Source organism: Chiloscyllium punctatum, chromosome 9 (genome assembly GCF_047496795.1).
Source record: "Chiloscyllium punctatum isolate Juve2018m chromosome 9, sChiPun1.3, whole genome shotgun sequence".
Lineage (NCBI taxonomy): Eukaryota > Metazoa > Chordata > Chondrichthyes > Orectolobiformes > Hemiscylliidae > Chiloscyllium > Chiloscyllium punctatum.
In genome coordinates this window covers 97,983,899-97,998,075 of record NC_092747.1, presented here as the reverse complement: position 1 = coordinate 97,998,075, position 14,177 = coordinate 97,983,899, and the positions used below count along the sequence as shown (strand labels likewise).

General features: G+C 39.5%; 1 protein-coding gene across 2 annotated transcripts in view; it reads left to right on the top strand.

The window, feature by feature from the left end:
• Nucleotides 1-8,187, top strand: part of slain1a (SLAIN motif family, member 1a) — a 128,155-nt gene extending 119,968 nt beyond the window's left edge. For both annotated transcript variants that reach the window (XM_072577932.1, XM_072577933.1), the window contains 2 exons: nt 557-839; nt 5,309-8,187. In XM_072577932.1, the coding sequence (XP_072434033.1) occupies nt 557-839; nt 5,309-5,384 (359 nt within the window). In that variant the 3' untranslated portion in view covers nt 5,385-8,187. The remainder of the gene's footprint in view (nt 1-556; nt 840-5,308) is intronic.
• The last annotated feature ends 5,990 nt before the right edge of the window (nt 8,188-14,177 follow it).

Sequence of the window (14,177 nt, the reverse complement as noted above, 5' to 3'; positions counted from 1 at the left end):
GGAATTCCAGAAAGTGGGGCCCTTGTTACAATGATACTGCATGCTCACTTGTTTCATTGACAATCTTGTTGTGTTTGACTGTGCTTCATTATGACCAAAACAATAGCAAATTAAACTGATAATTTTCTAGTATTCAGCATTCCTATAGTTTAGATCATTGCAAATGGTATACAATGTACAACAATTGAATTAAATCTACTTCACATTCTGTTTAAATCAGTCAAGAGTTGCTGAGTAATTATTTTGAATTTTGATCCTTCTAGTACTGTGACAATAAAGGAACTGAATAATGGAAGTTCACAAACAGTGTTTGCTTGGTTTAGCTGAGATGATGCCTTGAAACAGTGCAGTGGAGGCTAACAGGAGAATGCTGCAAAAGTGCACAAAATATAACTATCATTGCTGTCTGCTGAAGCACATTTTAGTTTAGAGATAAATGCAGTTGCGTGCAACATGCAAGCATTCTTACAAATGCTGTAACTAAAGGTCACAAATACAACAGGGGAAGTAAATAAACATCCTATATGAATAATTTGAATCTTTACTTTCTCTCTAGGTCCTTCTCTCAATAAGCTGCAACACCGAGTCAACAGTGTCAGCCATTTTCCATTGTCGGTTAGGCAGCCACCTAAGGCTACAGCTTATGTGAGCCCAACTGTTAATAATACAAATGGGATCCATACGTCTGTCAGTTTGCATTCCATTTCGAGTACTGGTATCCCTTTACCAAATAGGCCCAGTAACACGGGGATACCAGGTCGGAGTGGCCTTCCCAGACCGACATCTGCTATCGGAGGTAGTGGAATACCCAGAAGCAAATTAGCACAACCTGTCCGAAGGTGAGTCATGTTTTAAGCAGTACTTTTTAATCTGTGAAATAAGTGCTTTTATTTATTTCTAGGAATTTTCTATACTTGACAGTGCCAGTGATACTGCCTTGTTTTATCTTGTCCAGAGATGGATGCAAATCAGAGACTTGAGTGTAGCTTAACTTCTCTCTGTTGCATCTTGAGAAAGCAATCCCATTTCTTGTGTGTTATGAAAACTGATGAAACTTAATCCCTGCCCCATGAATGTGTTTCAGACTCTATACAGAGCTTAATGGAATTTCATTTTTTTTTTAGAAAGGAATCATTGCAGTGTGGAAACAGGCCATTCAGCCCAATGAATCCACACCAACCCTCCAAAGAGTATCCCACCCAGAACCATCCCCTTACCCTATCCCTGTAACCCGGCATTTCTCATTATAATGCACCTAACTTACACACCTCTGAATACAATGAGCAATTTAGCAAAGTCAATCCACGTTATGTTGACATCTTTGGACTGTAGGAGGAAACCAGAGCACCTGGTGGAAACCCACGCAGACATGGGAGAATATGTAAACACAGACAGTTGCTGAAGGTGGAATAGAAGCTGGGTCCCTGGCATTGTGAGGCAGCAGTGCTAACCACCGAGTGCCTGCGTAGTTTTTCCAAATGAAGATATAGTACTATTGTATATATAGTGTAGGGTGGCATAGTGGCTCAGTGGTTAGCACTGCTGTTTCACAGCTCCAGGGACCAGGGTTTGATTTCAGCCTTGGGTGACTCTTGGTGTGGAATTTGCACATTCTCCCTGTGTCTGGTTGGGTTTCTGCCAGGTGCTTCAGTTTCCTCCCACAGTCCAAAGATGTGCAGGTTAGGTGGATTGGTCATGGGGAATGCAGGGTTACAGGGATAGAGTCTGGGTGGGATGCTCATCAAAGGGTCAGTGTAGTCTCGATGAGTGAAAACATCTGCTTCTCCACTAAAGGGATTCTCTTCTATGATAATAATTTTAATGTGGAGGCAAGTTCACATTTATCTATTTTTATTTCAGTTCTAGGCAGAAATTGAAAGTGATTAGTGGTAATCAGATGCCAAGTTTGATCAAATATTCATGATTAACCAATTACATGACCAACTAATCAATCAATTTCCACAAACCATACAACATATGCATTATGGAGTGAGGTGCAGGTTTTGCTAACTTATGTAGGTCTCTCTTATGATTGGAAATTGAGGAGGGACAGTAATATCAAACGGCTGGTGTTGATTATGGGTTTATGATGAATAAGATTGGAATGTAACAATACAGTGGTAAGTATATTAATGATAATTCACACTAATTAAGCATGTAATTAGTAAGGGATTAAACATATTAACAGGGATGGGGGAAGTGAATTAAAGGAGAAGAAGTAAAGATAATGCATGGGTTAGAAAGCGTGGATGCTGGGAAATTGTTTCCATTAGGCGAGGAGACGAGGACCCGTGGGCATAGCCTTAGAATTAGAGGGGGTCAATTTAAAACTGAAATGAAGAGATATTTCTTCAGCCAGAGAGTGGTGGGCCTGTGGAATTCATTGTCACGGAGTGCATTGGAGGCCAGGATGTTAAATATCTTCAAGACAGAGATTGATAAGTTCTTGATCTTGCAAGGAATTAAGGGCCACGGGGAAAAGTGCGGATAAGTGGAGTTGAAACACCCATCAACCATGATTAAATGGTGGAGTGGATTTGATGGGCAGAACGGCCTTACTTCCACTCTTATGTCTTATGGTCTTCTGTGCTATATAAAGTTATGTGAGCTATATCTTTAATATAGACACTGCCAATGTGCATGGGAACAAAATGAACTGTCTACAATTGCAGCATCACTAAATGCAGTTGAGTCAAAATGAAACTAGGTTTCATTTGTCCCATACCTCATCAGCCAGTCATTATTTTAATAGTTATAAAATGAAGCATACATAAGCTATGCCTGCCTCTTTGTGGGATATGTGTAACAGTCCCTCTTCTGCAGTTACACTCGCGCCATTCCTCACTTTTTCCTACACTAACTTGATGACTGTATCGGCACTGCCTTTTGCTCCCACAAGAAGCTCAAACTGTTCATTAACTTCACCCACACCTTCAACCCAACCTCAAATTCTCATGAACCTCTCCATCTCTCTCTCTGGTAACTGACTTAGCACCAACATCCATTTCAAACCCACTGACTCCCACAGCTACCTCGACTACACCTCCTTTCACCCGCCCTTCTGCCAAAATGCGATCCCGTACTCCCAATTCTTCTGCCTCTGCTGTATCTGCTCCCCAGGATGAGGGATTCTACTCCAGGACATCCCAGATGTCCTCCGACTTCAAGGATCATCATTTCCCCTCTCCTGTAATTAATAATGCCTTCAACTGCATCGCCTCCATTTCCCGCACCTCTGTTCTCAAACCCTCTCCCCTTAACCACAATAAGGATGGAGTCCCCTGGTCCTCACATTTCACCTCACCAGCTCCAAATCCAATGCACCATCCTCTGCCATTTTCACCACCTGCAGTCAGATTCATCATCAAAAAGATATTTCCTTCCAGACCCCATCTGCTTTCTGTAGGGACCGTTCATTCCACGACTCCCTCATCAGTTCCACATTCCCCACCAACTGCTCCTCCACACCCGGCACCTTTTCCTACACCTCCCCTCTCACCTCTGTCCAAGGTCTCAAACAATCATTCCAAACCTGACAGAGGTTCACCTGCACTTCTAACCTGGTCTACTGCATCCATTGCTCCTGATGTGGTCTCCTCTACATCGAAGAGACCAAGTGCAGACTCTGACTGGTTTGTAGAGCATCTGCACTCTGTACGGTCCAATCAACAATTAGCTTCCAGTTGCCAGCCATTTCAACTCCCACCCCACCACCCCCCAGGCGACATGTCCATCCTGGGCCGCCTCCATTGTCAAGATGAGGCCACACGCAAACTGAAGGGACTTCACCTTATATCCGCCTCGAGCATTTACAGCCCAATGGCCTCAATGGAGAATTCACCAGCATCAAAATCTCCCCACCCCCAACCTCATCCCATATCCAGCCCTCCCATTCCTCCCTGCCTCCTTGACTTGACCTAACCTGTCCATCTTCCTTCTCACCTATCTGCTCCACCCTTCTCATTGACCAATCACAATTACCCCTTACCTATGTCCACCTATCACCATCTCACCTACCTTCCCCCAGCCTGACCCCCTCCCTCTATTTATTTGTGCGCTCCCTTCCCCTCTCTAGTCCTGATCCGAAATGTTGATTTTCCTTCTCCTCCAATGCCGTGCCTCTCCAGCTCCACATATTATTGACCCTTAAGTATAATGCATTTGTGCAATGTGTATGTGTACCTTCTTCTGATTAATTACCAACCTACTTTGGAATTTAACTGTTAAGAATGTTATGTCTATATATGCTTCCTATTAATTTTTTCAATTCAGTTATAATGAGAACTACCTGTGCCAATTTGCCACATAATTATAGCCTCTTGCCAGTGGAATACTTCAGCGTGGGAGGATATAATTGCTATGCAACAGGTTTTCATGTGCATTTGTGTGATAAATGTGGTTATAGCAATTTATAACATCATTACAAAAATATGAACTAAATTATTGCTTTAAAATAGTGGCTAAGTTATGTCCTTATACTCTGAACTAAACCACTAAACCCCAGTTAAACTGAAAACTACATTTGGTCTTGAGTCTCCATAAATGTCATTATTTCGAGTATTAAATGTTATACCATTGAATCAACAAGTTGAGTACAATTAAAAGAATCATGCTGTACTGAAAACAACTTTTTTTATTGTCAGCAAATTGGCTTCAGTAATTTATGTTGGACATTAGCGGATGTGTGGCTAAGTTACACAATATATTATACCAGAAATGGCTGTACACACTATTAACGAATATTATGCACGTTTATGATTTTTTTTCTGTAATTTTCATATAGATGTAAATCACTTTGTCAAACGTCCAATAATGCAAGGTTATCTACTAACAATGCATTCACCAACATCATCCATTTCTGGGCAGTGGTACATCAACAAGAATAATATTGTTTTACCTCTTTTCTGAAAATAAACATTATTTAGTATTTTCATGAAGGAAAAGAATATCTTGCATTTATATAGTTTCTTCCTTGGTTGCCAAAATGCTTCACAGCCACTTTAGAAATCATGAAGTGTTGTAATCTCAGAAATGTGTTAAAACATGTAAAGGTTTGACCCACAGACAGCAATTTTGATTCCAGAAACTCTGAAGAAAAGTCATATTCAACTCAAAACTTTAACTGTCTTTTGTTTCTCGACAGAAGCTACCAAACTTGCTTGGTATTTCCAGCACTTTTTTTTAATATAGGAATCTGTTTTATCCAAACCAAAATGGAAATACAGATGTATAATATGCATTTTTAACTTGAAAATGAAAACTTTGTGGCCTGTAATTTAACCTGCTATGTCTTTCCTTTTCTCTCCAGTTTTCTTCAGCCCCCAAAGCCCCTTACAGCACTCAGTTCTCTTAAAGATGGAAGCTGGAGGGATGGGTGTTACTAACATTCACTGTCACAGAGACTGTTTAAACAGTGGAGCTCTTACACAATGATGCCCAGCTGGCTGGGTTTAGATATGTTACAAGTTGTTTGTATCTACAGTTGGTTTCAGTAAAAATTCTAAAGTCTAGGCAAGGCACACAGTTACACAAGTTTTGTTAATAAGTAATACTAAGCGAACTAACTGTTGTAATGTTGTGCTTTTAAACCTTAGCCCCGTGCGTTGTAATAATCTCAAACTTGCAGATGCAATACTTCCAGTGCAAGATGCCTCTTGATCAGATTCAATTTGTTTAATGTTAGCTTTGCATTATTCACATTTCAAACAGATACTAATATTCCAAAAAAGTATTTTGCCATAAGGGATTTTCTTTTTTTTAGGAGATGAAATTAACTTTGCTTTTATTGAATTGCATTTGAACAAAACTGTCAACTATTGAGTGTATGCTGCAGACCAACACTTGTTGAGCCAAACTGTAATATCTCAACGAAAAGCAATGGTTATGAAAGCTCCAATACTGTTACATATAATTTAATCACTAAATTGCCACATGTTTAAAATAATAAACTGAAATTGCCTTGTGCATGACGGAAGTAATTAGCAAATGCTATCTAAGTATAAAACACACATCACCTGTTCTCCTCAATTGGTACTTGTTCATTTATGATAGCTGGCTGGAGAGTTCAATGTAAGGGACATGCTAGCCACTCTTCTATGACTTTACATAATAATGTAAAGTAATTGTAGCACACAAAAGACAGTCCTACAAGTCTGTGGTAATGTTTATAGACACGTTTACCACCTCACGCCATTCTTCAACTAATGTCATTTGTCTTTTTTTCCCCTAGTTTGTCACTAGCATCCCATTAAATACCTCTGTATGAGACACCTGAACTATTCCACAATCCCAACCACGATCTGGGTAAAGGCGTTTCTTCTCAATTTCCTACTAGATTTATTAGTGATTATTAAATGTTACATTCTGAGCTTAGAGGCCTAATTTTCTTTTGCATTAATATGGACTTGTTAAGCTAATTTTAGTGACCTTTAAATCTATGCATGTAGATCCCGCTGTTCTTCTATCCCATTTAGATATTTGTTTGCCAATGCGCTCACCCAAAGTTTAATGTCGCACGTGCGCTATGCTGTCACTCCCAGTGCATCAGCAGAAGGCTTTTACTTCAGTTGTAGTGTTTCTGTTGCCAAGCCAGTTGACCTATTTGGTCTTTGTGGCTCGACAATACAATGACTTAATCTCGTGCTGGGGAATTTATATCATTTCAAGTGTCTTGTGTAATTAATTCCTTTAAACATTGAAAATGATCTGATTCTAATCTTTGACTGCAGAAATCCCTTTCAATAAAACATTGTAACTTTGTCATTACCAAGAAGATTCTACTATGGTAAAGAGAAAGTTACTGAGGACTGAACACAATTGTGGAAGAAGGCTACTAAATGCAAGAGAATAATAGCTCAAGCTATTTCTCGCATTTTTCTTTTCTTCCCCCTTCTTTTCCAGGTACATTATTTCTGATCAGGTCCTCCATAATGCAACATGAAGGAGGAGGTGTAAACAATTAGCTTCTACTTTCCATGTTGGTCAAAATCTTCTAATTTCTTTCAATAGTAATCTGTATGTGTTAACGTTCCTTTGGTGTGATGGTTTCGTATTTTTTAAGATCGTACATAGGATTTGGGCATCATTGGCTAGCCCAACACTTATTTCTCATGCCCAAGATGGTCAGTTGCATTCTTAATTTGGGTGCAGTAATTTTATGTCAGAACATTCTCAGATGTTTCAACCAGATGTAATTGGAAGCATTTATATTATGCTACTAACAATTATTTATTATAAATACAAACTACACATTTTACAGTGTGTCCAACCATCTAAACAATGCCTGCAAAATTATATTTTTTACTGTACTGGACTATTGACAGACAGTAGATTTGCTTTTAATAATTAGTCTATTCCAGTTTTGTCAAACAAGTATACTTTCTGAGAGGCATTTAGGGTGAAATTACTGTTGACTAATGGAAAGTCTGGTCTGCAGATTTGATGTAGAACCAATTGTATTGAGCACTGCAGCAATATTTTGTTTCTGTTTTGCACAGGACCTGAAGGGTCAGCATGTCCGTGAAAGTCAATTACAAACAGCTTTTCACGTGCCATCCAGTAAAGTTAACAGTTATTATGTTTTGTAGCATTTGTGGGTAAGGAAATTCACAATCCCATTATCACTGTCTGATTTGTTTGTTTTTCTGAACATTAATTTATTATGCATAAATTATTTGTCCTGTCAGTTATGATTTATGACAATGCACATTGCACTTAAACCCAGCAATGACCATGTATGCGACAGTTTGAGATGATTTTTTTTAGAATAATAAGTGATCGTTTTGCAATGTTTTCTTAATATTGGTATTGAGAACAAGGTGCACTTTTTAAATGGACACACAGCAACTTAATTTTTATAGAGGTTTTACAGGACTACTTAAACGCAAATTCATGTAATAATGTTGTATTAAGGTATTATAGAAATGCCAAATACATAAAGCCAGTTACTCTTGCATTTTATTGAATATTGCTTAAAAATATAATACATTATTGCCAATTGATGTAGGAATGTATTGATGATTTTCTGCAATAAACTTTATTTTCCCTCCATTTTTGGATGGGTTATGCTATACTTCCAATGATAGCTTAACTTGACCAAGATCAACAAAGGATGCTGTTACCAACATTGTTTGACATTTGCAGTTTGAGTCTGAATCACTGAAAATAAAACACTTATCATGTTGCAAATGTTACTTGTCTTCACTGTTCAATGATTTATTTTCCGTAACCCTCCAGTTCTTGGAATTGTTCCTTGGAACATGTTGTGTAAAAAGGTTAATTGTACCTTTGCTCCAGGAATATCTACTGAGCAAAAGGAGCTGAATCATAGTGATGTCGAATCACAATGGTACTGGAACCTGAGTCTGTAGGGTTTCAGATGATGTCCTCTCTTACAATCTCTTGTATACAGTTATGTTTAATAAAGCCTGCAATTGTTCACCTACCAGAGTCATAGAGTCATAAAGTTATACAGCACAGAAACAAACCCATTGGTTCATTTCTTCCATGTTGAGCAGATATACTAAATACAATTAGTCCCATTTGCCAGCATTTGGCCCATATCCCTCTAAACTCTTCCTATTCAAATACTCATCCAGATTGTTTTTAAATGTTGTAATTGTGCCCACCTCCACCACTTCCTCAGGCAGCTATTTCCACTCTCACCTTAAACCTGTGCACTCTAGTTTTGGATTCCTCTATCCTGGGGAAAAAGAACTTGGCTATTCACCCTACCCATGCCTCTCACGATTTTATAAGCTTCTGTACGGTTAACCCTCAGCCTCTGGTGCACCAGAGGGAAAAATCACAAGCCTATTCAGCCTTTCCCTATTGCTCAAATCCTCCAATCAGTGTGTTGATCTGATCTTACCAATGGGTAGTGGCAGTGATCAGACACCCAGGAAAAGAAGAAACAGCATAGAGAGCCTAAAACAAAGCCCTGAGACCCGAGCATTGGGGGCAATGGAAAGCAGTCAATGAAGGACTTTAAGTTGCACCTAGGAACTGAACTTTGCTGAAGGAAAGCCTGTGCAAGAAAGTGAAAGACATGGGAAAGTGCTTACAGAAAAGAATGTGACAAGCAACAGGAAAAAGCAGATGACCACCGTGAGTAAAAATAGTACCCTAGTTCAGAGAAGTTTTAGGGATGAGGAAGAAATTAACTCTAAGAAAATTCACCAGCAACAAATGCCATTAAGGAGCCCCATTGGCTGGCCTTTGATAGAGGTTCACAAGTGCCCAGAGAGACAATGACCATTCATTACAGTACTCTGCCAAATACAGCCATGGACCAATGCACCAATCTTTGCTCCACTTACACACCATGACAGCTGTGTGTACCATCGACAACATACACTGCAGTAGCTCACCAATGTACCTTTAACAACATTTTCTAAATTCACAATCTCTACTCCATAGAAGGATAAGGTCAGCACATACATGGGAATGCCACTAACTTCGAGGTCTCCTCCAAGACACATGTCATCTTCATTTGGAACTATATTGGTATTCTTTTGTTGGTGATGGATCAAAGTCTTGGAACTCCCTTTCTAACAGTATTGTGGGTGTCCCAATACTTCAGGTATTATGATTCGAGAAGGCAGCTTGTCACCACTGGGGTCCAGGCAGTTAGGAATGAACAATAAATGCTGGTCAAGTCAGCAATGCCCACATCCTGTGAAAGAATTTTAAAAAGGAAAAGTTAGTTAGTCATCAAATGAACTTTTAGGGCATGGCATCTGAACAGAGAGAGGGAGTGAATCCAAGAAAAATTCCTTTCCCCCGAGAATGTTTAAAATGTGGAGTAATCGAGACAAGTAGCACAAATGCAGTTATGATGCTAGATAAACTTGAGAGCAAAAAATAGAAGATTTTGCTGGTCAGATCAGGGAAAACGTGAGAGGAGGTACATGTGTAGCAACAATATAAGTTGGGCTGAGTAGCCTTTCCCTGTTTGTGCATTCATTGTATTTTTAAACAATCCTTAGACACACCTTAATGCAATAAACATTGGGTATGTATAACCTACAAATTCTAGATAATTTGATAATTTTGCCCATCAATATTGTTTCAGAACTGAAATTATCCAGAGTTCTTAAACATTAAGCAGCTGAAGGACTCATTTGACAAATTGATTTTTTGCATTTGCAGTGCCATCACACACAGCAGCCTCTTGGGTGTTTGATGTTGTGAACCAACAGCTGCTGTTTCATGAGGCTACTGCTGACAATTGGCTTCAACCATGATAGATTTGACATTAATGGCCACTCACTTTGAGTATTGTTTGAAGAGAAATACAGAAAACAACAGGGGGCCTTTTAACTGATAATGGTGGGCAGCAGAAGCACACTGATTTGTAATGTCTGAATGTAACTTACAATTGCCCAGCTGCTTACAAGTTAGACTTCTGCCACATTTACAAAGGAATATTTGAATTTGATCTCTGCATTGACTGAAATCATCTCAATCTCAAGATGACTCAAGTAAGTCCCAAGATTTTGTGACACTATTGTGGAAATTGGAAGCGAAGAAGTAGTCACAGAAAGACACCCTCTTTCCATTAGGTCAAGAAAGATACCACAAGAGGAGAATTTGCAAAGACAGTTGACATTTTGGAGTAAAAGATAAAGTCGCCATAGTCCTTCCGGATCAGAAGGCTGCTTTCTCATTAGAGAGAGAGAGAGATGGCAAGTGGTGGTTTAACTTATGGTCATAGCCATAGAGTCATAGAGATGTACAGCACGGAAACAGACCCTTCGGTCCAACGCATCCAGGCCGACCAGATATCCCAACACAATCTAGTCCCACTTGCCAGTACCTGGCCCATATCCCTCCAAACACTTCCTATTCATATACCCATCGAGATGCCTCTTAAATGTTATAATTGTACCAGCCTCCACCACTTCCTCTGGCAGCACATTCCATACACGTACCACCCTCTGAGTGAAAATGTTGCCCCTTAGGTCTCTTAATGTCTTTCCCCTCTCACCCTAAACCTATGTCCTCTCGTTCTGGACTCCCCAACCCCAGGGAAAAAAACTTTGTCTATTTATTCTATCCATGCCCCTCATGATTTTACAAACCTCTATGAGATCACCCCTCAACCTCCGACCCTCCTGGGAAAACAGCACTAGCCTATTCAACGTCTCCCTATAGCTCAAATCCTCTGACCCTGGCAATATCCTTGTAAATTTTTTTCTGAACCTTTTCAAGTTTCACAACATCTTTCTGATGGGAAGGAGACCAGAATTGCATGCAATATTCCAACAGTGGCCTAACCAATGTCTGGGACAGCTGCAACTATATGACCTCCCAACTCTTAAACTCAATACTTTGACCAATAAAGGAAAGCATACCAAACTCCGCCTTCACTATCCTATCTACCTGTGACTCCACTTCCAAGGAGCTATGAACCTGCACTCCAAGGTCTCTTTGTTCAGCAACACTCCCTAGGACCTTACCATTAAGTGTATCATCCTCAGGCTCTGCATTACTGATCTGATCAGAAAAGTAAGTAGTAATTTGGATCTTCATGTTGTGGTGTACCTTAACTTCTGAAAGGCTCTTGACAAGGCTCTCCATGAGCTATCTTTGTAGGAATTCAAACTAGATTCGGGGATTGGATGATAAACTGAATAGTGAGTATTTGATATGACAATTTTTTTTTACCAGACTGAGTCTATGGGGTGTTGAATATAGTACTGTGTCGTCGCTTACACAAACCTTGATTTTCATTCTTGCGTCACGTGCACAGTGATGAGACAATTTCTTGCTGCAAAAAAACAATCTTCAAACATGGGCTACCTCAACTTCTTATTTTTGATGTGGTAAGTGAGCAACTCAGGAAAACCTGAAAAGTTATACCCATCTACATCACCTGCATATCAATGTAGACCCTATACCGAGCTCACATCATTCCCATCCCCTTCATATCATCCAGTAACCTATAAACATGCTTTGCCTTTTCAGAAAGCATGCCAACTCATGCTGTATACACCATGAGTTGACCTTAACACATGCACCGATGAAAAAAATAGTAAAATTCAATTAGGTAAATGTATGGCACACTTCATTATGTTAAGAGGAACATTCTTACTCATAAGAACAGATGTACTACAGGTGGAATTTTCTCAGCCCCTGAACTCTGTAAGTATTGGCGAGTCTGTTGGGAAATTAAGGCTGGCATTACCTAATTCCACATTGGAGAATAGGAAACTGCATATCAATGTGCTAGACGGAATCTAGATGGTTGACGATTCCCAACACGAAAGTCAGAGCAGATTTCTGATATCTCCTGTTTGTTGACTTGCTTGTTCAGGGCAACATTTTGGACAGCAAACCTCCCCGATATCTCTGGGCACCCTCCACGAATAATGATCTCTCCCCAAGCATGGATGTTGGCATCGGATCAGCCTCGCTAAATCATCATGGCACATCGCCAAACCAATATAGTGCTTCGCTTCGCTTCAGAGAATACAAACTACTTTTTATTGCAATGTTGCTGCCAGGACACTTTGTGTATAGGTACAGGCACTCAGCTCTTACATCAGACAAGGAGGCATCTCAGGGCTCTGAGTTTGCTTTCTTAGTACTCCTTCGATGCTGTTATAGTCAAGACCAAATCCCTCAAAATATATTAAAAGGATAATGTAAACCCTAACTTTTTTTCTTATTTTAAAAGTGTGAGGTATTGTGCTCCAATTGCAATTTGATTGTTCAAACTACCATGCTTGAAGCAAAATGCACTTTATTCCTACACTACAATTAAAATAGAAAATCGTTTTAAAAATTGGCTTGACTGTAACTAGGTGTGGACCATTTGGCATCATGAAAGCTGAAATTTCTTCACTCTTTCAGATAAAGGTACCTGCCAGTGTCCTCTGAGTAAGTCCAATATTGAAATATAAGTTGTTGTCTTCCAAACATGGAATAGGGTATAAATCAGATTTTGTAACAGCATTGACTTTGTGATAGTCTGCAGATAATTGTTGGGTCCTATTATTATGGGTGAGCTCCATTAGCTGCAACTCACTTTGCTTATATTGTCTTTGAGCATGCATGCGATTTCTTGAGCCACCTTTAGAGAATTAAATTAATAGGATGTTTGATCCTTTCAAGCTCTATATATGTTTGACCAGGGTCCCTGCTTAGATTCCTAAAATGTTATCTACAGGCTTCTGGTACTTGCTCATATGCACTTAAAATGGCTTTTTCTACCTCATCATACTCCTGAGATACCTCCGCTGATAGTACCTGATTAGCACGACCTACCATCTATGTTTGAATCAACAATACCAACATGGTCACCAGCCATTTCATTTGTTCAGCCTCTTTATCAAATGAAATGAAAAAAGCTTCTACATTCTTATCTTCAAACTTTGGCAATGCTTGGATATCTTTTAAACAGATCCCTACCAGGCCTTTGGCTACAATGGGATTGCTCTCCATCACTGTTCTTGTCACGAATCTTACCTTTCACCTCTTCTTACACCATTTTAAGTTGACTTTGAGTTATCAGTTCCAAACTCTGATGCTCAAGAACTCATTCTTCCTTTTGTTCGACTCGGCCCTTCCTCTCCTTTTTCCTCTGCATTCAATCACAACTCAAACTTGTTTCATTTACTTTTCATGTTCAAGCTGCTTCACTTGCAATTGAATTTTAGCCATTTCCAATGATTTAGATGGCATTTCCAGCAATTGTAAACGTCGAGCTCTTGCTGCAATTACCTCCCCATTTTACACGAACAAAGGCAATCTGAACTCCAGCTTGTCTGCCAATTCCAAAAGCTTTGCCTCACTCGCTTTCTGTAAAACTCCCAAAGTGACTTCTTCTATCCCCAGGAAACTCTTAATGATTGGAAGAGCCATTATTACACAAGGCTATTACACCCTATTGAAACCAACTGAATTTAGCACCCGAAATGAAAGCACTAAAACTCACCACTTACTGCCTTTGAATCCACTTATCTAAACCCAACCTGGAAATAGAGATTTTGATTTAGTATGAGCTCCTAATTTGTTATGGACCAGACCAAACTTCCTCAAAATGTATTAATAACACAGCCTGGATCCTAACTTCTTATTTTAATGGTAAGTGAAAGGCATTGTCATCTGGATGCAATTTGTTTGGTCAAACTTCCAGGCCTGAAATAAACCACACTTCTTTTGTACACTATAAT